At 49.0% G+C, this 21,739-nt stretch overlaps 6 protein-coding genes across 6 annotated transcripts; 3 read left to right on the top strand and 3 right to left on the bottom strand.

The window, feature by feature from the left end:
- Positions 1-418: 418 nt before the first annotated feature.
- COCMIDRAFT_25663 (uncharacterized protein) lies at positions 419-910 on the top strand (the record flags this gene model as incomplete). Its single annotated transcript, XM_007689016.1, has 2 exons — positions 419-607; positions 740-910. The coding sequence occupies 2 exons, from the start codon at positions 419-421 to the stop codon at positions 908-910; spliced, it is 360 nt and encodes a 119-aa protein (XP_007687206.1).
- Positions 911-2,964: 2,054 nt separating this feature from the next.
- On the bottom strand, positions 2,965-3,654 carry COCMIDRAFT_4617 (uncharacterized protein; the record flags this gene model as incomplete). The annotated part of the gene is made up of 1 exon (XM_007689003.1): positions 2,965-3,654. One exon carries the CDS (start codon positions 3,652-3,654, stop codon positions 2,965-2,967), a length of 690 nt encoding a protein of 229 aa, XP_007687193.1.
- A 4,176-nt stretch (positions 3,655-7,830) lies between these two features.
- Positions 7,831-8,403, top strand: COCMIDRAFT_93398 (uncharacterized protein; the record flags this gene model as incomplete). The annotated part of the gene is made up of 2 exons (XM_007689038.1): positions 7,831-8,021; positions 8,091-8,403. The coding sequence occupies 2 exons, from the start codon at positions 7,831-7,833 to the stop codon at positions 8,401-8,403; spliced, it is 504 nt and encodes a 167-aa protein (XP_007687228.1).
- Positions 8,404-9,069: 666 nt separating this feature from the next.
- COCMIDRAFT_93312 (uncharacterized protein) lies at positions 9,070-16,586 on the bottom strand (the record flags this gene model as incomplete). Its single annotated transcript, XM_007689037.1, has 3 exons — positions 9,070-15,300; positions 15,347-16,284; positions 16,520-16,586. The coding sequence occupies 3 exons, from the start codon at positions 16,584-16,586 to the stop codon at positions 9,070-9,072; spliced, it is 7,236 nt and encodes a 2,411-aa protein (XP_007687227.1).
- Positions 16,587-17,293: 707 nt separating this feature from the next.
- COCMIDRAFT_93333 (uncharacterized protein) lies at positions 17,294-18,715 on the bottom strand (the record flags this gene model as incomplete). Its single annotated transcript, XM_007689036.1, has 1 exon — positions 17,294-18,715. One exon carries the CDS (start codon positions 18,713-18,715, stop codon positions 17,294-17,296), a length of 1,422 nt encoding a protein of 473 aa, XP_007687226.1.
- Positions 18,716-19,553: 838 nt separating this feature from the next.
- COCMIDRAFT_93348 (uncharacterized protein) lies at positions 19,554-21,010 on the top strand (the record flags this gene model as incomplete). The annotated part of the gene is made up of 6 exons (XM_007689035.1): positions 19,554-19,672; positions 19,734-19,879; positions 19,964-20,372; positions 20,432-20,465; positions 20,533-20,750; positions 20,839-21,010. The coding sequence occupies 6 exons, from the start codon at positions 19,554-19,556 to the stop codon at positions 21,008-21,010; spliced, it is 1,098 nt and encodes a 365-aa protein (XP_007687225.1).
- Positions 21,011-21,739: the final 729 nt, after the last annotated feature.

Raw genomic sequence — 21,739 nt, 5'->3', positions numbered from 1 at the left:
GCGGGTGCGACTATGAATCTATGCATGCATCGTCCGCTTTTTTTTCTTCACCTCACCAGATTGACAAACTGCCTGGTCTTGGTCCTCTAGATCGCCTCTGGGCTAAACCATGCGCTTACGTGGTCTTGCCATAGCCTGCTGCAACCACTCAGAGCCCGTCTCCCTTCCCCCCCCCCCCCCCCCCGAAGAAACTCTCTATTTGCCTGCCAATGTGCGCAAAAGCAGTCACGCCTGCATGATCCTGATTAGCGGCGCTTTCGTATATTGAACGCCTATTTTTGGGGCCCCTACACAAAAAGGACTGATCGCTGTGTCGAGTGTACCCAAGTCGCTTATTGCACGGCTGGCCGCCTTCCATCTGCCTTTTCCTACCCGGTCTGATGACCACGGCAGCACCGGCCTCTGCCTTTGTCGACACATGCACCGATGTTTCCACGCTGCTGCGGCTAGTACGCGCTCCACCAGCGCCCGCTACCCTACCCCTCCTTTGAGCAGCCTCCACAGCGATCCACGGCCTGGCACGACTTGGAACTGCCCCCCTTCCCCTCCAAACAGACCGCTCCAGCATGACCTCGACAAGGCACAACAGGCGCGGCTCACCTCCGGTGTGCGTTTCATCGACCTTTTATTTCTTTAATTTTTTCCCCTTCCGCTTTTTCCGCCGCCACTCGCTGCCCAACAATCGACCGTCATCCCATGACATGGCTTGCACACTGAGTGGTACTATCCGCTATTATAGTTGCTCACCCTATATGTGTACGCTCGATCTGGTGGTTACATGCAAGCGCGCGCCGTCCGCAAAAATCGCACGCTGAGATCCCGTTGTCAGATACCGGATCACCAATGGCCACCCGTTCCAGACGCCCGCTCCCCTGTGACTTCCCCATCTGTGAATATCCTTCTCGCCTAACACCCGTACTTACTTACTTGGACGCTAGGCCCTGGGTAGGTTTTGCTTTTGACCATGTCTTGGAGCCTGCCGTCAATAGAGTATGTTACTGCCTAGGAATATATCATGGGCAGACCAGGGGTATGGCGTGCGTCACGTTGAGCAACCGTCCGGAACAAAAAAACGCTCCGGATCGTGGATGCGAACACGCCGACAATCTTACCTCGAGACGACAACTAGTACGTACATAGTAGAAACCAAGACGTTGCGCCCACACCCATGTTGCTTCCCTTACAACCATATTCAACCGCTGCAACGCAACGCTGGGCAATTGCCGAATATACACCGTACACGCTTATACCCAAGCATTCCGGTTGGCAGTAGTACCCATAGGCGAAACAATGAAAAAAAAATCGTGTCAGATCGACCAGCGCGCTGGGTGCCGACAAATTGCTTCTTTGCTAGGAGTAGAGTTCGATCGGCTGATTCTCTTAATCGTCCTGGCTTAACCACCAAGGCAAATATTTGCTGGGCGAACTATCAACCACCAGCGAACCAAACCCTCTTTTTGTCCCAACTCCCTAGACCAGTTAGTATAGGCCCATGATCTTCCGGAACTACCTGATCACTCGCAGCCAGGCACATAGCGCATACGTACATGAGAAAGAGGAGACATACATGCAGCATAGCGTACATATGTATGTAACATGCGTACATAACAAACGAACCTATACGGGCCGATAGTAAGTCACTCACATTTAGGCCACCATAGCCCAAAAGAGGAAAAGGAACGCGTCCTGTCCTGCCACACCCACACACATTACTGCACACCCACATATTTTTCTTTTTTTACCAGGGCCATGTTTTTCAACGGCCCGGAGACAAAAAAGCAACGGCGTTATGCATGTCTCGATTCGATTTGCCCTAGCCCAAAAAGCCTAACGCCAAGCGTGTGTGCAACGAGGGGAGGGATGTGTGGGTGTGTGGGTGGGAGGGGTCATTGTCATACATTCGACAGGGGAGGGGGAGTGAGCGTGTGTGCAGCATGATTGGGTTCGGTAGAGTTCCAGATGCAGGACTTGCCGATCATGACGATGACACACACAACTCTCTTCTTCTTCCTTCTCTCTCTGTCACTTTCCCAATAAGCGGAAGTGTTGGTCGTTTTTTTCTTACTTCCATCTTCTTTCGCTCCGCTTTCGGATCGGATTACTCAACGTATTCTGTCTTGCGAACTGGCAATAGAGCTAAGGCTTAGAGCGGTATTGTATTTTTGTATGCAACCTACATACGCGAATACGGGTATGCCGTAGCGAACGGCATGCAGATTATGTGATGATGAGTCTTTGATAGCCCCCCCCCCCCTTCTCTTCCTCATTTCTTTTTCGGTAACGGGAATACGCATGGCGACGCGGCGGGGAGCGAAGCGCTTTCGCTACGGTCTCGCAGCTCGCATGGGAATATGTGTTGTGTAAGATGGTGACGTAGTTGATGCATGTGGCTGGGGGGGCAGGCAGTGATTGAGAGCGTGGGAATAGATAAGCGGTATTTTTTGTCCGCTTAATTGTTTTTCTTTTCACATGCGAATTGTTGTTTTGATTTGTCGTGTCGTATATCCGAAGGACCTTTTGGAAAAAAAAGTAGTCAGACTGCACGTCTGATGGGCTGGGGGAGTGGGAGTGGCGCGATTTTTCAAATGCCATGTCTTGTTTCTTGTTTCTGATGCTGAATCGACGATGGGGGAATGATGATCAGATGGGTAAAGAGAAGGTGGTCATCAGACGGTGTGTGTCGTATGGCTTTGTTCTTACTGCATTTCAGCACATTACTGCTCATCATTCGCAGTAACGTCGAGTGTGCTCTTGACGTAATTACTCACAAGGCCATCTGGCTTGGCTGTTTTCCAAGGGGAGGCTACAATCCTTTCGATTGTCGCTTTGCTCTGTACCTTCATCAAGGTATCGCAGCAAAGTCTAACACTCAAACATCACAACATAGCATCTTCATCGTGAACTCGCACAATATTCCCCCCTTTCCTTCCCTCTCTCCTCCCCCACCTATCTCACCACCCATCCCTACTTCCCCCCCTTGGGCTCCCTCATCATACAATAAAGCGTCACAGCATCCCTCTCCCCATCCCCATCCCTACACTCCATCTCCTTGACCAACCTAAACCCAAACCTCTCATAAATTGCTCCATTGGGCACCCACCGACTACTCTCCAAATACGCCCTCCTCCCCTCCCTATCCGCCATGCTCAACACCTCGTCCATGAGCGCCCTGCCCACCCCTTTCCCCTGCCACTCCGGCAACACGGTAACAATATTACAAAAATAATACCCTTGAGCATCCGTCCACAGCTCGCTCTGCGCCTCAGCCTGCCTCGCCTTCCAAATCCAATACCGCGTCGTCGACAGCCCGCCGCGTCCATACCACGCATTCATGCGCACCTGGTTCATCCACAGCCACCAGCCCGACCACCACTCACCCCACGACTGCCGTGCGCAAGTCGGGTGCGGCGGGAGCCACATTGCGCAGCCGAGGATCTGGCCTGGGTTGGCCGTGTCGCGGGCGACGTAGAAGAGGCCGTGGGATATGCCCCATATGCAGCGGAGGGTGAGGGAGACGCGGTTTCGCTCCAAGGAGATTTTGGAGCGGTCCGGGTAGAGCCAGAGGTTGTAAGGGTCCGAGGCGAAGGCGAGTTGGATGGTGGTTATTGCACCGGGGATGTCGGAGGGGGTCATGCGGGAGACTTGGATGGGCATTTTTTTCGATTGAGTTTGTTTCGTGAATTGTTTGGGTGATGGTGGTGGATCTTGCTTTCAAGGGGGTCGAGTAGATGCACAGGTAGGATTCGTGATGTAGAGGATTGGGGGGTTTGGTCGTGCCATGCTTGGTGTGTGTGTGTGTGTGCGTGTGCCCACCCCCCGTTTTCTTTTGCGTGATGGAGCTTGTTTGAGGCTGCAGCTGTGGGAGTGGGGTCACGTGGAGGTGCGGGGCTTTTCGGATTGATAACGAGAATGGGGGGGTAGGTTATTTGGGAAGTCCTACCCGAGTAGTTTCTTGGAGGTGAGTGATGGTAGTGTCGTTTTCGGCTGTTGGGATGATGTTCGTGTGTTTTTGAACGATTGAATTGTCGTGTCGTTTCCAGGTTTCAGTATCAATTCGGTATCTCGACTTTTACCATTAATCTCGGCAGTAGCTTTCAGATCAGCGATACTCTCTCTGCATGTTGTATCTCCTCAACGCCACTAAAGAGTTGGAAGTCGGTATGCCAAAGTCCCTCGTTGCCTTTGTACATTGCAAACCGGGAGCCATTGCTTTGAGTCTGAATCATCTTTGAAATATGATGGAGAACTACACGATATAGATTATACCTTGATGTCAGTACTGTCCCATTCTTCGGGCGCCATCAAATACTATTCCGCCTTTGCAGTTGGCATTATGCGTACGCCAGCAGTCTCCTTACAGGCAGGTATCTTTTGAGAATCTGAGCTAATGGGTGATTGCGTTGGGAAAACTTGCTACCGTCGCTACACAACACAGAGTAGTATTATGAATATTTTAGCAAAGCCATCGTCTTCCTAATTTGTTTAATATATGGGAACATTCACTAGTAAAGGCACTCACAGTAATGTTCGTATCCACGTTGACTATTTTTTCGCATACGACTCGGCGGTGCAGTACTAATTATAGGGACTCAGTATTGCTTTCACGACTTCTATCGTCTTGATAGTAATGACCCAAGTTTTCACATTACTGCTAAGTGATGCATATATTTACTCCGACTCTCAATTTTGATGACCATCTCCGATGCTACTACCAACTCGTTTTGGCCATCATCCGATCGTCCTATTTTAGCGAATAGTCCCCAATTTACCTGGATGCATTTCTTGTTTAGTTGATTACAAGATTTACTGCCTACCTAATACGCCAATTCTGATACTCAAAAGACTTGATCGTAAAAGTTAGTACCCTAAGAATCTCCTCGAGCGGTATTGCGCCTCTCTCTCTCAGCAGCAATAAATCTATTTGCATACTATAGATCTAATTCTCGTATGAATAGACTAGAGCAACTTACAGCAGAGTCTTTGTCATGGATATCTTGATTAGCGCCACTAGGATGATAGCAGTCCGAGGCAGACATGGAAAATTTGAATTTTTTTCCTTCGGAAATGCACATATTTTGTTCCCAGGCATATTCCCATCCAGGGGTAATGTGTGGCTCGTATATCCAGGTTGACTAGCAGAGTAGTTAAATATAAACGAAAGAGTATCTGAGATTGCGACATACATTTCCTTAAGGGTACTTGTTAACAAACTATATTGGTGTCTTTTGCTATACATGCATTTATAGTTGTTTCCATACAAAAGGCTGGGGCGGTTGCAAGTTTAGAAATTCAATCCGATGCACAGGCAAACACACGGGGTGATGGATGCGCTAGAGCGAGCGAACCGCTGACAATAGCGAGAAACACGACGATGTGCATTGCGTGAGCTGCGATAATGTAGAGAGATTTATAGGTTGCAAAGATGTGAGCTATGCTCGGGGAAAAGGGTAGGTACGCTCTTTTATAAATAAGCATGTGTACATCATATCCATCTTGTGACGAGGTTAAGAACAGTGCCGAATTATTTAGAAGAAGACATCTCAGTTATTTCGATCCAGGATAAACCCGAACGAAGCGTATCGTTTGCTCTCTCGTTTCCGTAGACTTCCTCATTGGTGGTTGATTAGTTTAAACCTTTGTCCTTGAATTGAATTCACCTTTGGGTGATCATCTGACGCGATATCTCTAGATGCTTCTCCATTTTTGCTTTTTTATGATGGTATAAAGAGAGAATTTTATGTGCCGTTCGTATACTAGGGTCGTATTGTTTAGCTACTGTTGACTCTTGACTATGCCTCAGTGTTGAGTGTGCTAGCTACTTTATCGTAAAGCATATCCTGGAGCTGCTACTAAACCAAGAAGACTTCGGCATCTCAAAGACTGTTATCTAGAGTTTTGAGCTTCTCGGTCTTGATTTTGGCTCATTTCTGCACTTCTTCTTGACGAAATCGCAATTGTTGTCACCAAGTAAAGTAGTTTTCTTCTCCTGGAATCGTTCTTTATATCCAGACCAGCCAGTATATTGTCATCTCTCCAGTTTCTCCATTTTTTCTATGATTGCCCAGCTGACACTGGTGGTGACGCTGTTCATTACCTCAGTGTCGAACTGCGTGATCTCCTGCTGCGCGACTTATGAAAAGTAACTATCAAATTATCTCAGCCATTGCTTATTCGCGTACACAAATTTGAGTTTAGTACAACCATAAGCGCTATTACAAACTTGAAGTTGCTTCAGAAAGTTCAATGTGCAACGCGTAATCAAGAGACACTATTTAAGCAGTTCCTGGGCAACTAAAAGGGTGTTTTCATTGACGCTGTAATGTTGCTTACATTCTCTAAGAGGCAAGGCCAATACAGCCTCCATGAGCAGAAAAGATGATGGAAATCAAAGCATTCAAGTAAAGATAGAAGCAACAAATGTACGCACCAGTCCCCCCGATTCTTGGCGATGCAGTATCCCTCTCCCAACCCGTGTGATCCTTGTGTAAGTCCTGCATCGTCATCGCATGCCAAGGAATGCGCTGCAAGGGCCAGGCTCATGCTGTGAACAGTCTTATCAGCCTCCAGGTCTTGGCTGTAAACGCCAATGTTCTTGGACTGAGGACCCCAATCGAAAAGTTTCGGGGGACGGGCTCAAAAAACAGATTTACAGTTTGATCGGCCGTGCTGTTCTTTTTGAAGCAAATTCAGTAGTCAAAGGTGCTTTATTGCTTTGCTGGCCAGTACTGTTCTTGCCCTATGGCTGGTTGATGTGGCTGGCAGATGTAACCGGAGAGTCGCTTGCTCCGAGAGCATCCTACCCAGTACTTGACAATGCATTAACAAGTACAGCATATCTCTCACAACTCACGAATATTAAAGAAAACGTGATGGACACCTGCGGATACCTTGCGATTGGAACAGTGGGATGCTGTATACACAGATCTGTAGTTCACTCTTTGCTGCTCCACTTGCTCTGCATAAAGTACCACCTCGAAATAAATCTTTGGTGCTGAAGCACTGTGTCTCAAGGCATTCTTATCCAAATCATTATCACAAACAGTTCGAAAGCATCATTGCATTGCATAACCTTCCCTGACTGGAAATTGCGACTCGCTCCCCCTTCCCGTCACTTACCCGTCTTACATTGTAACATGATGACATCTCTAGACCACAGCCACTCCCCAAACCAATCAACATCCTGCAAAAGACCCAGGAATACTCGGACATGACGAAGTTCCCGCTGCGCCATGCTCGCTTCACAGAAATAAGCTTTAACAAGCTCTAACGCGGACCGATTAGTTTCATCCGCAGACATGCGACGCGAAACGCCCCCTTTGAGTATCACAGCTGTCTCTAGTGATATTTGACCGCCAGCTAGTGTACACCAAAGTCGACGAACCACAGCTCCACACGCTTGGAATTTGTATTGTGGCGGTATTATGGTTGGGTGGAGACGTTTATTCTAGAGCTCGTGCACCGAAACGCGTAGTCTTTTCGCCGGTAGGAAAGTGGCGCGTCACAAGGAACGGCATGCGGGATGGTTCGGTACTGAGGTACAGACTGTGTTGGAATGCTGACATTTCCGTATTTTGAGTGGCTGTGTGTACGGCGATCAAGTGTGGTTGTTCGTTCGGTCCGAGTGATTTAGCAAAAGAAGGTTTGGAGGAGTGAAAGGGATTTGGGAAATATATAAAAGTGACTGATACCATCTACTCAAATATCCCCAGTACAACCATCAGTCTAATCTTCTCCAACATTCCTTTCCACTTCTCACCCGGTGTGAGCCCCTTCGCTTCCCTCTAAAACCCACACTCCCTTTCCCAATCTCTCAATCGTAATCCACCCAAAATGAAGGCCTTCTTCTTCCTCGCCCTCCTGGCCCCCGTCCTCGCCATGCCTGCAAACCAAGGCTGCAACATTGGCAAAGCCTCCGCAGTCACCGGCGGCGCTGCCGCCAACTCCACCTGCACAATGACAAAAGCCCACTTGGAAAAAGGCATCCAACACAACCTCAAAATCCAAGCCCAAGAGCTCCAAGGGTATATTTTCCCCCTTCCAACCCCCCCCCCCCAAATTTCCCACCCACTCAATTCTAACAAACTACACAGCATCCAAACCCTCCAATCCCAACTCGACACCCCAGCCTTCAACACCACGCAAACCGCCGTCCTGGCCATCCAACAACGCGGCATCGACATCCGCGCCAAGAACCAGAAACTCGCAAAGAAAATCTCCAGCCCGGCGCTCGACGGGCTCAACATTGTCGAGGGCGCGCAGGTTAAGGAAAAGGATCAGGTTACGGGCTTGAAGGGCCAGAAGGCGACGGATAAGGATACGTTGGATACGCTGGTCAAGGAGGTCATGGATGGAACGGCGCAGAATAAGAAGAATCTTGAGGCGGCGAGGGGGCAGAAGTGTTAGTTGGGGGGTGATTGGGGGTAAAGAGGGGAGGTGGGGGGTGTAATTGTTCTGGAAACAGTATAGAGAGGGTGTGAGAGGGTGGCTGGATATGTGGGTGGCTGGTGGGTAGGGGATTTATACCATGGATATGATATTTGAATATATCTTGCGCTAATTTGATGTCTCCACGTCTTTGATCGTACTACTCTTTCTCTTTCTTTGTGCTACATGCGCTGAAGTTTCTCGCGACCACCTGGATTAGGCGCTTTACAACACTAACACTTTTATGTACATAAGTATTTGTGAACAATGGTTTGGGCACACCACAGAGTCTAGCTGGATGTGATTGAGCGAGAGTGAAGGAACTTTATTTATCGTTAGAAGCTTACAACACCCTAGTCCCCTTAATTTAAACTAGCAGGAACTTTTCGTATTATTGCATCGCACATGGCAAGCATTAGAACTACCTCTCATATGAACTCTATTATACAGTAATCTTGGCATATTGCCGTTTTTTTGAACGTCCTCATGTCCGTGGTATAAAGCCCACACGTTGTGCACCGTCGCTATGCATATATGGTCAAATAAGAAAAGTTTCTGGAGAGAACGAGAAAATTGACAAAAGAAAAAGGAGACCTTTGGGGAGCATGTGATCTCCGTTTAGTTGGGGACCAGAGATGCCGAAGCTCAACGTGTGTCTTCGTCAAATTCGCCTTCGGCATCGACATCCTCCACACCTCCTGCACCCCCGCTTGCATCTGCCATCTTGACATCATCATCCGAGTTATTTGATGTCTCTGGTGTTTGTGTAGTGCTTGAACGGGGCTCTGTAGCAGAGCTTTGCCTAGTATGTTCTCCAGTGACTGCGGGACTGTCGGCTGTTGCAGAGCCGGACTTGTCTTGCGCTTCCCGAGAGGGCTGAGCATCGAGAGCTTTCTGCATGATACGATACTGTTGCTTAGGATTCTTCAAAATCTGACGACTGGTGACAGTCTCCAATGCGCCTGCTTCTGTTGTATTTGTATCGCCATCCTCGTCCGTAGCGGGGGTCGTATCAGCACGTTGTGTATCACGGGCTTGCAATGCAGAGTGTCTCGTATTGTATTCCATGCGCCAACGCTGCTTATCATGGTTCTTCGGCTTCCGCTTGACATGCTGGCCGAACCAGTCATTTTCCGTATCGTGCAACTGGTCGCCGAAAGCACCCCAGAAGCCTGGAAGGGTGGTGTAACCACCACCGACAGTTTTCTTGACTGCGCAGACCGACTCGAGCCAATCCAAAACAAGCTGGATTTCGAAGAGCTCAGTGGTATTTTCAGGGCAATGAGCCTGAATATCCATTGCAGTAGCGCCAGCCATGAAAACCAGCGGCTGCAACACAAGATTTAGGACGCGGTACCACCAGGCCCATGTCACATGCTGACCATCAATACTGCTCCAGATGGGAAGCAAGGCGTGCGCGTCGTACTTGCCAGGGAGAGGCGGCTCAGGTAGAGGGTGCCACGATGTGGTCGACTGGTCGTCCTTGGGTGAGGTTGGAGACGACAGTGTCTGCAATGGGTTGCCAAACCTGTACTTTTCCGTGGGGACAACATGAATGTCCCAGAATAAACGGCTCCGATCAATTGCTCGGTGGTTGTAGCCACCCTCACAGAACCCCCATACTGATAGCTTAGGAAGCGGACTGTTGAGCTCGTTGTTTATGGGAGGTAGCTGAGGAACAAGTCTGACTGTTCCCTCATTGACCATTGTCATGATGGCTGCAAAAGCACTGTCCTCTTCACACCGTGAAATGTTGTAGGAACACATGTCTGGATCTTCGCTTACGAAAGCGGCATCCATCTTCTTCTTGACTTGGACTGCGGTCATGAAATCATCGAGCTGAAACAATCGTGCGTATTTCTTTGCCAGTGTCTGAGTGAAGTTGTAGTTACGCCCTGGTAGAAGGCGCTTAAGTTTTCGCATCCTGAGGTGCTGCTTCTCTACGAAGTTGCCAACAACCTTGACCAAAGTTGATTCGCCCAAGTCCTTGAGCTTCTCGTGTGCCAAATTCGCGTCATAGTGAGCTTGTGGTGTCGCTGTATTTGCCCGAACCCATGACCGTGCTTTGAGAAGCTTATCTTTAGGTGACCAAGCCGGCTTCCGCGATCGATGAAGGGGAGCGGTAAAGGAATACTGAAGTTGGAGCATGGTTCTTGTTCGATCCGCTGTCGTGGCCTTGAACCAACTAACACGATCCAAGTTTTCGTAGCTCGATTCTTCAATGGCAAAATGTTGTAGTGCTTCCCGAAGAATTGGAAGAGGAAGTTCGGGAAAAGTACATTTGCATGTCGCCCATCGTACGAGACCTGCCCAGTCATGTGTCTCAGGATCCTCGATGGCAGCAACTTTGCCAGTCTCATAAGCTTCCAGGTATAGTGATTGGAATGATACTGTCAAAGCATTCACCTGCTTAGCCATGCGATTCTGCATCCAGGACCATAGCTTCCGAGCCATGTTCAGATCGAAACGTTTGTCATTCACATATACGCGCTTGACAAGACCCCAGTCCATTGACCCGTCTTCTCCAGACAAAGAAGAGACCACCACAAAGGCGCAGAAGAGCCTGTTAAACCCATCCACTTGATCAAAAGTTTTGCTGTATTGTCGTTCTTTTCTGTGTCTTTCGATTTGCTTCCTTTCACTCCATGGACGTGATATCAAATTGGACCTTGGAACACTCTGCGGCTGCTGGTATATTGGATCATTTTGGTCACCTGTAAGACCAGTAAGACGTTCAAGCAATGTGGGAGGAGGGACTCGCTTGCTTCGCTGGCGACCGTGAGCTGTACCGCTACCCTGCTTCTTCGACCCGAGCTGTGCCATACGACGGTTTCCTTCACGGTCATCATCCGAGCTGGATTGTGGTGTATATACCCCATCCTGTGGCTCAGCCGCAGCCACAGGTGTTAGACGGGCCCTCTTATTGGGGGATCGGTCCTGAGGGGCGACAATTCTTACACGCTTCTTGCTATTCTTGACAACGGCAGGCGAGCTAGCGGTCGCAGCATCCAGAGATTCGGGTGAGTCTTCCTTCTGCTCCGTTTGATCAGGCTGGGTCGCCGCAATGTCTTCCTGGAGATGGTCCTCGACGGACTCCATAACTGGCAAGGGATCTTGAGCCTTAACATCATCATTCTCATGCGCTGCTCGCTCTTCCCAATGAGCTATCTCATCTTCACTTTCTTCATCCTCAGACTGCTCCTCAGCCGGTACTGGTTCACGCTCAGGTGCAGGCGCGATGATAGGACGCATCCATACCAGTGAAACTTGTCCAGGTTTATCCGCCGTGCTAACGTCAGGTCCAACAGTCTCTGCATCATCATACTCCTCATTGAGCGTCTGCACATCTGCAGAGTACAGCGGAGCCCGCCGAATGCGCTTACTTTTGTCGTTCAGACTTGCCAGTCTCGCTCGTTTCGCGCGCGGCACACCATCAGAATCATGAGGTAGCTTTGAGAGCGCTTGTTCGACCCTAGCATCTTGAACTTTGCGAGCCTTGATTTCTAGCATCCTTTGTTTCTTCAATTCAGACTGTCGGCGCTGTTTAGCGTCCTTGATTTGTTTCTCAATATCAGGATTTGATGGGTCGAGGACGATGCTCTCGTCCTTGGGAGCGGCCTGAACGGGCTGGTACGAGACGACGTCGCCAATGAGGTCACGTATTTCTTCAGGGTAGTACAAAAGAGATTTCTCCGATACACGAGTGGTGTATTCCTTTTGGTGAGAGTACTGTGCCATATTGTGCGCTAGCTTCAAGACTTCTGGACTCCTTTCGTTCAGGTGCGCCCATGTAAACATCCTTCGGGTGGTTGTGCCTGGAGTATTCTTGTTCTGTGAAGCAAAGTTCCAGTGCTTCAATCCAAATTCTGGACGGGCAGCCATACTCCTGAGGGTTTCGCTGATAGTGCTAAGAGATGGTTCTTTAATATTGGAGTGTCGCTCGCGCCAAAGGGTAAGAAATGGCCGCAGGATCTCACCTCCTCCGGGAAATACGCCATTGCAGCGTTTGATGATGTCCAGGATCACCTTTTCTCTGAAACGGCGCTGACTGCCACCTCTTACATGCTCTTTAACCCTTGGTTTGGTGCCTGATACGGGTGGCACAGGAGCTTCCACAATAGTCGTGTACATACCATCGGGAAGCTTTTGGTCATCCCTCGTCTCAGAGGTAAGAAGATGTGAGCCGTCAGCTATGGGGGCTTGGTCACTGCCATGACCAACATTTGGAGTCTGTGATGGTGGTTGAGGTTCCAATGTTGGACTGTTGGCATAAGGGCTTTGATACGGAGAAATATGTGAGGGGTCAGGCGCATTGATGGGTGCCCAGCCGCCTACCTTGCGTGTCAATGATGGGATCGGTCGCGGTGATTGTGTTCTTGATACATCAAAGACAGCCTGTGGTTGGATTTTGCCTTTGTCTGGGTCTGGGTCTGGGACCTCAGGCATATTGGTCTCGGTCCTTTGATTAACGCTGTTTTCGCGGCTCACTGGCATTCCCTCAGCTTCCACTGAGGCTTTGCCAGGTGTGGAAGGTGGCGGGGTGTGATTCTGAATATCGTGCCGCGTCTCCATGTCGCTTCGCAATGGCATTTTCGCTTGTGATTGCTCCGATTGCGCAGCATGTGAGGCATGTCTTGAGACAACCATCTCTTCCACACGCTGAAATGTGGGCTCTTGTGTGGTATCGGAAGTATGCGTGACACGGTCATGGTTAGTTGATTTTCTTCGAGCGTCTTCTGCCATATACCAGTCCATCTCCACTAGACGTGGCAACCTGAATGTCGCCATGAGTGCCTTCCGTGGCCGACCTCTTGCAACCTTTTGCTTCACATAGGGATTGAGATAAAGCCCAGGTGAACATCGCTTCTCGTACTGGTCAATGGCTGTCAGGGCTTCATCGTCGAGTTTAGTGGTGTCGGGAGTCATGTAGACCTTTGTCGGAGGTCGCAAACAAGGCTCAGATTCCACGCTTGGTAGAATGAGCTCATCCGTTGGCAGTGTCGTTGGCTCAGCTGGTCGACCGGCATCTTTCACGATCAGCGAGTTTGTGTCGTCTACGCTTTGCTTGTCAAGAATTGCTGATGGAGCACAGCTCTCAGATCGGTTGATAACGGTTTCCGGAAATGTCGTAAATGATGGGACGGGCACTGGGGTCGATTTCTGCGGACTATTTGCTTCCTTGCGCCGCTTTTTCGTTGATACTGGGGTGGTCACTGGGTCCTTAGCCTTTCGCTTCCCCGAGACGCTGCGAAGCGAGGAAATTTCCAGAGACTCTTGCTCTGTGGAACCAGGCCTTGATACTTCGTCCGTGGGTTGATCTTCCTCGGGTTCGTCAAGCTCTTCTGTTGTTTCAACGAGTTTTCGAGTGGAACCATTGGCCTTTTTGGGTGTGTTTGACGACGACGCCTTTGCCCTCATCTCATCCATATACTTGGCAATGACCTTCGAATCTTCGAGAGCAATGCCTTCTTCTCGCTCCCTACGAAGACCTTCGATAAGGTCTTGTGGTAATCGGCCATGGTCCTTCCAGCCTAGTGCTATTCTTTGCTGTTTGCTGAGTAGTGTGGGCTCCTTGTTTGTTTTTGTTACTCGCTTCTTCTCCTTCTTGACTAACTTGGGCAGCCCGCGCTCCTCTCGGATCTTGTTTTCTTGTTCGATACCCAAACGTCCTCTTGCAGACAAACCAGCCGCTACGCGCTCTTCCTTTGTCATAAGAGGTACACTGAGTTGGCGCTTAGCATGGTCTTGCACAACTGTGTCTGGTAGCGACGTTGGATCTCCTGTCATATGGCGGTGGGCAAGGATTTGCCTCTGAATATTCTTGCTCAAACGAACATTGGGATCTAGGCCTAGCGACCTCATCTCTTCAGGTGTGAGTGAAAGGCCTGACGTTTTCTTCGGCGGTTCAGGGTCTTTGGCTACTTTGACAGGCTTTTCTTTGACAGCTTTTGCAATCTTTTTCGGTCGACCTAGTTTACGCGGCGTTTTCTCTTTTGGTACAATTTTTGAAGGCTTTTGATAGCTGATCTCTTGTCCCAACGCATTGTCCCAGCGGGATCCATATTTGCGCTGCTTTACAATGACTGCGCCAGCCTCAGACAGTGTTGCTGAACCAGATCCTCGTACCAGGTTGCTTGGCTTGATAGTAGGGAAACCCCAAGCATCCAACACTGCACCGTTATTGCTAGGATTAAACACCTCGTCAGGCCCGAAATTGGCTACACCTTCCCAATGAGCATACTGAAGCTCTACAGCCTTTTCAAAATTGGCGTATGTGCGATAGACGTAATGGAGAAATTTCTTCTCATCGGTCACACCCTGATCTCGAATGACGGCTAGGTGTCGAAGATGGAGTGGTTGCGTTTTTTCCCAGTCATTTGTTATGCGGGAGAAATATGATTCCATTGGACGTCTCCAGAATGGCCCGACGATTCGGTCGCGCAAAGTCTCGGCATCCCATCCACGTGGACCACCCAATGCGACGGCATTGAAGACTGTGTTGGGGAGAAAGTGATCCGGTGTCCATTGCGGAGGTATAGTTTCAGGTTTTTCGGTAGCAGACGTGTTATCTGGAGAATTGACACTAGGTTCGCAGTCATCTAACATGTCGTCTTCAAGATCTTTCATTATGTCATCACCATCAGCGCTTTCGTCGAGCGGCTCTGCACCCGATCCATCAGCAGGATTGATTGTACGTCGAAAACCAAGATTCTTGAGATCTTCTTCTCTTGGCGCACGCAGTACTTGGATGCAGGTAATCCAAGCATCCTCAGACTTTTGTTTACGGATCCTGCGTCGCTTGATCATTCCGCTCTGATCTAATCGAATCAGGGCACCTTGCGTAGCCCGCTTGTTCCATGCCGACATTGGTACGCCCTAGGGGTGTTAGCAAGGCATATGTGATTGTTCGCAATACACTAACCAGCTTCTGCCTGATGGTCCGCGTGGGAACAATACCCCCTTCACCCACTTTATTGTATAGTAACTGAGCAAAGCTTCTGACCACGAATGTTCCATCGTCTTGATATACATCCTCCACAGCACTGGACTCGATGAAAGCGTTCTGAGATACGAACTTTGTATGAATGCAAAGACTGGTCCGCATCTTGTTCGACTGAACAGGATACTTGGATATGTAATTTTTACGGGCCAGCTCATCTGTTCTGTGCGGCACAGATCGCTTGTCCTGACCGCTGATAGCAATGAGCTCCGGTTGTGTAATACCAGCAGCACCACGAGCAGCGATAAGTGAAAGTAGTACAAACTCCATGCTTGGGACCTTCTTCAGATCAATTCCATGACCGGTCAATGCCTGCCAAACTCTATTTTGACTTGTGTACAGACGGGGCGCAGTCATGCTCGAGTTAGGCTCATCAAAAATTGCTGTCGTGATCTGTGGAGCTTCTACCACACTCCGAGACGGCCGACCAGCAGATAAAGATACTATAGCTTGATTTGGTAGGCTAGAAGGTATTCTGGGCCCGCCTTCCTCGCCATGAATTCTCTGCCGCAGGGCCTCTCTCAGACCGCTCACAGTCTTTGAGGGATGTACTTTCTTGATCACAGAGGCGCTCGAGCCATGGTCAGACTCTGCTGCATGTGCGTCTCCAGTGGTGCCCGTCTCATGTAGTTCAGCCGCTTCGAACTCAGAGAGGGTGTAGTTCTGAACCTCTGCCTTGTAGACGATGCGGATGTCCGGATGATTAGTGAGCCATTGCCAGGTGCGTTCATAGAACTTGCGGCCAAGACTGATTGTCGTCGGAGATGTCCCGCTCTGGTCATCGGATTTGGAGTGCGCATCATCCTGACGTTGGCTATAGAAGTTTTGAATGAAACGACGAAAGTCTGCGCTGCTTGCACCTACACAAGGATTAGCGTTTGACTTTAGTAAAGTCAAGCATGATGAAGGTGCGAAGCCGCTAGAACATATGATGGAATATTGAGAAAACAGAAAATCATCAAAAATGATGTTTTCCAAATAGCAACAAGCAAACAAAGGGTGAAGTACTATATCAAAGTGCTAATGGTGGTGACGCGGGCAAATGGTGGCTGATGTAATCTCAAAGCGAGAACGCGTGCAGCGAGTCATGCATACCTTGAACCCCGAGGAGAGCAATTTCTGAGAGCAAAAATTCCAAAAGCTCATCCAGGCCGGTCGCCATGGTATTCCGCCCGTTCTTTTCCTGCGACCGCACGTCAAGGAAAAGACGGTCGAGCGCTGCTAACGCATGTCAAAAGGTGGCGGGATAGGGTTTCGAACACGCGCTGCAACAAACAGGCTGCAAGGTTGGCTCGGGAGATGTGACTGGCTGGCTCTTGCTGACGGCGGGGCCGCACTCTGGCGCGCAGAAAAGTTGGCGTATTCGAGAAGGGAGGCAAAAAGGTCCAGGTCGCCTTGGTGAAGTTACAGCAGGTTGGCGTTGTCCGGAGCAAGTTTCGAACGCGCGCAGGTTGTGGTCGAATCGGTAGATTTTCTGGCTGCGCTTTGGTGGGGTCCTGCGACTGCGGAAAAAAGAGTCCAGAGAACCAGAACTGCCCCCCCCGCATCGCGTCTTGGCGTTATGGCCCGCGCTCACGCCTGGCGACATAGCAAATGAGTCTGAGTGCGCGCATGTTTGTATCGGGTGACTCACTGGCTGTTCTTACGGCTCATGAAAGAAGTGATAGACCGACATCTGCTTATGTAAATGAAGCCTGTCGATTTTGGCTCTGCAGCCTCTTGTTAGGTCTTTAGCTGCTAATCTCAAAGCAGAGTGATGGTGATTTCGAAAGGTGCCAAGACTTCACCACGTGACTGACAGATTGAGCAAAAATAAAAATAAAAGATATATTACAGGCTTCATCGGTACTTCACCTTCCCTCGCCTATCTCACTTCACGCCTAGAAGAGCCACATTATAGGGTACAACCCCCCGCAAAAGCCAGGCCGCGATGATTGCGCTGCCAATCATGGAGAGACATCCAGCACAGAAAACGATAAAGTAGAGTAGCTCAAGCGGGCGTTCGTAAAACCACATACGATCACCGTCGAGGCGATCATTCTTCTCACACCCCGTAATCTGACCATTCGGAACGTACTTGAAATCGAGCAAAGAGCCACCCTTGAGACCATACTTGGAGTGAATAATAGCGTTATGCAAGACCTCGCGGCAAAACTGAATAGACCAAGCCTCAAACGATGGAATCCAGCGTTGGGCAGTCGCAAGGGCAACTACAAGCCAGCAGTGACCTTTGAAGCAAGCGTAAGGATACCAACCTGGGCGACCCATGCCCAGCTGGTCACAAATGTCATCTCCGTTGAGGCGGCGGCTGCCAGCTTCGATAAAGCCAGCTGATATGTTGACAGGCGGAAGGTCTTTGAGGGCCTCGACAAAGTTGTGTCCGACGATGAGGGATGATGGCGTAATATGTAGCTCGTTGTAGCTCAGCGACTCCATGATGGCCTTGGCCTGAGATGTTGTTGTAAAGAAGTCGGTTGGGGTGCCGATGACATGGCCGACATATCTCCAAAGCGCAATGTAGTCGTCGACCTCTTGCTGAAGTGGGCGGAGGCCCATATGTGGTAGCTGCTGCCACGCGTGGTTACAACTGAACGTGGCGAGAGCATGGATCGAGTCGAGCGTGTTCATGGGTGGGCCGTGGATGCTGCTGTCGTAATAAGAGGGGCCTTTGACCTCGGCCACACGTAGCATACGCTGTTGCACCATCGAGTGCAACAAACGCACACGTATTGTAGTCTCGTGCCCTTTGCCCCCGGGTTTGATGAAATCCAGTGAATGTGTCACCTCGAGCACGAGCTGGAACGTCTCCAATAACCGCCGACGTAACGATCGCGTACTGAAGCCGCCTGTTCGCAGCAACACCTCAACCACGCTTGTTGAAGCCGAATTCTCGCCAACAAATCCCTGGAGCGCGAAGCCAATGATGTTTCCCAAGGCATAGCGATAGAAAAAGTGCTGTCCACGTTCAAGCTGTTCCCAGTTGACCCAATCGGGCACTGTGTTGACTTGTTTCAAGAATTCTGCGAGTGTCTCATCATGATGCCGGTTGGCTTCGAGTGTCGCGAACATGTCGAGTTTTGGTATCTGTTCTCCCCGTTGCTTGTGGGCTTCCTGCTCGCGCTGGTGGATCTTCTGGATGATGTTGACAGTAGCGGCACCCAGCTCATCGTGCTTGAAGCGAAGAGGATCCGTCTTTTCCTTGGGAACGTGTTCTTTTGTCCAGTGAAAAGAATAATTTCCAACAGCTCGGATGTCCTCTTCCGTAGCCTTGGAGTATTTACGGCCGGCCATGTCTCTCCTAATTGCGCCTGGAGAATTGTACCCGAAGATTCGAGACTGATATTCGTGTGTTTCTAGTATACTATACAACTATGACTCGCTCGAATGCGCTACATAAGAATGCACACTAGCATTCAAGGGGAAGGAGTAAGAGTCGGAAGCGAATTTGAAAAAATTGTGCGGGAAAATAGGCAGCGAGATTCACACTCTGCGCTGGCTTCAATTGAAGATAACAAGGCGTCCTCAATTATCTAGATACGAGTCACTAGTAGCATGCATCGAAGTTTTGTGATAATCTCGCCAAGATATAAGGCTCCCACCCCCTCCACACGAAAAATGGCCCCCTCTCGAAGGGGGATAGTGCGGCGAAAGTGTGCCATTTTTCCGGTGGAGGGCCTAAAATATCGTGTTCATGTCTTGATTCGACTCGGTACCCCTTCTTGGCCAAAAGTCATCCCTATCCGAGACTACGTTTATATGGATCCACACACCAATTATACTAGTTGACACCTGTAAGCTTGGTTATTACGTGGGCTTTCCACTTTGCTGTACAGTTCGAGGTCACCGTGCATAAGTGCTTACACTAATGGAAACTTAGACTCGTTAACTCTCTTGCGGGATACGCTATTGATCCTATCATGTTTCCAAAATTCCACGTGGTAGTTATTCCTCCGGCAGATCAATCTAGCTTTTGACTCAAGCTAGCTGCCTTATACACTTGTTCCTTCTCATGCCAATTTATTTTGACTTATGCCTCTCGCTCGACTCTCGATTGATTCCTTATCCTAGTTTTATAACAAACCTTCATCATTGCTATCGCGCTACATCAGTCAATGTCATAACCACAGCTATGGATGAGAGAATCACTGTTACCATCCCTGACTTATATAAGTGCTTCTTGACCCAAGAACCTAGATTCAACAAGGGGTACCAAGCTGCTAAACTTGAGTCGGAGCGATGGCTTGCAAAGTTAGTAACATCCGTTGTCAGGTACCCGAATCCAACATTGCATCCTAACCGCACCGATCAGAACATGCGACTTCGCTCCCAGTATGAGCAAAAAGGTTAACGCCTGCGACTTCTCCTTTTTCATCTCCATTGCGGCACCAGACGCGCCTCCAGACCGGCTGAAAACTTTATGCGACTGGGGGAATTGGGTCTTTCCGTTCGACGACTGTGAGCTTTCATTCCAACACCGATAACAATTTGTTGTGTTTCAGGAATGACCTATTTTCTCACTGACGGTGGAAAATGCCACAGTATTCGACTCAGGCGAGCTGAGGACCGACCTTTCAACAACTGAACGTGTGCTCGATAGCCTCATGGCCAACATGATGGGCAATCCTTTCACTGAACACAAGCTCCCTATCATCAAGGCACATGATGATATCTACAAACGGCTCGAAAAGGGCTCTTCCTACGGTACCCAGAGACGATTTGTCCGTGCTATGCAGCACTACACGCTAGGTGTAGCGCACCACGTCGGGCACTTCACCACCAATCACATCCCATCCCTCGAAGAGATGCTATCAACACGACAGCTATCAGTGGGTGTCGCGCCACTCTACCATCTCGTTGAATACGCGCATGAGATTGTGCTTCCAGATGAGGTCTTCGAGCACCCCGTGATTGAAACGCTAGAGCGCCTCGGTGCCGACTTCGTTATTCTGTACGCTGCCTCGATTATTCTTCAATGTCATTCTATGATACTAACCGTACGCGCAACAGATCTAATGACATACTCTCGTACCGCAAAGAAGAGGTAAGCCCTGGCCTGAAGATATATGTATAAGCCATCAAGACACTACCCTGACCTTTCAAATGCATAGGGCGAGGGATGTCCTTTCAATATGACCGCTGCCTGTCGACTAGCCGGGTACTCAGCGCAAGAAGCTTTTAATATATTGGGCTCTCTGCTTGAGCAGCGTTACATTCAGTGGGACCAAGCCATCCATAACCTGCCAAGTTGGGGTGCAGATATCGACATTGAGGTCCGCCGGTACATTGAAGGCATTCAGAATGTTGTCCAGGCCAACATTAGTTGGAGGTGCGTAACTTATTGTGTTCTACTATGTAACATGGGAATACTCTGGAAGTCAAACGTCCGCTAACATCTTGTCTCGCCTATATTGTAGCTTCCGCTCACAGCGATACCTTGGCAAAAATGCCCTTGAAGTGCGACGCACCCGTAAGATCGATGTCATGACGACTCCTCCCTACCTGAGGATTATGGATGCCAGAATCTCGTCATTAAAGTCGCGATGCATTCCACCAACCAGTAAGTTCGACCAACTGAATAATTATTGAAATACCACTGATAAATAACCAGCGCAGAGTACACATCCGAAGTTAGACGATACATTTGAAGTCAGATGATTGCTTCGAGGCAGAGCAGGCCGGTAAACTTATTTTGAATGTCCTATTATTATTATTATTATTATTATTATTATTATTATTAATTAACGTCCTGTGTAAGCCCGAAGGCTATATAAGACGTGCAAGCTAATAAGACTTATAAGTATCTATATAGTACTATTAATTTAGTATAGTTAGAGAAGGGGGCTATCTAAATTAAGATAAGGCTCATAACCTAGTATTAAGGGGGGTAGTAGAGAGTCTTATAGTTAGAAGAGATAGGTAATATAGGTATATAGCGAAGGCACCTACTATAGATACTACCTTAGTTCTTAAGATTTCCTTTATACTAAGCCTATATTGTAGCCTTAGTTTTCTTAATAAAGCTAATTATAGCTTATATACCTATATTTATATATAGTAAGAAGACTAATAATAAGGGCTCTCTACTAACTTCTTATATCTTTACTTTAGCCTCTTTAAATAGCGTATAGCTAAGTAAGATATATATAAAATCTTAAGTAGCTTTATAGTTATAAAGATATACTTTTGTCAGATCAGTGACAGTATTCGGGTGTGATCGAGCAACTGGATCTGTGATCCGGGCCGATCAGAGCCGAGCGCCAAGGTCCACCCCTAGGCAAGGCTGATACTCAGCCGCCTACCTGAGACAAAAAGCAA

Source organism: Bipolaris oryzae (assembly GCF_000523455.1).
Source record: "Bipolaris oryzae ATCC 44560 unplaced genomic scaffold scaffold_51, whole genome shotgun sequence".
Classification (NCBI taxonomy): Eukaryota; Fungi; Ascomycota; class Dothideomycetes; order Pleosporales; family Pleosporaceae; genus Bipolaris; species Bipolaris oryzae.
The sequence above is the reverse complement of the archived record's forward strand: the minus strand, read 5'-3'. Positions and strand labels throughout refer to the sequence as shown.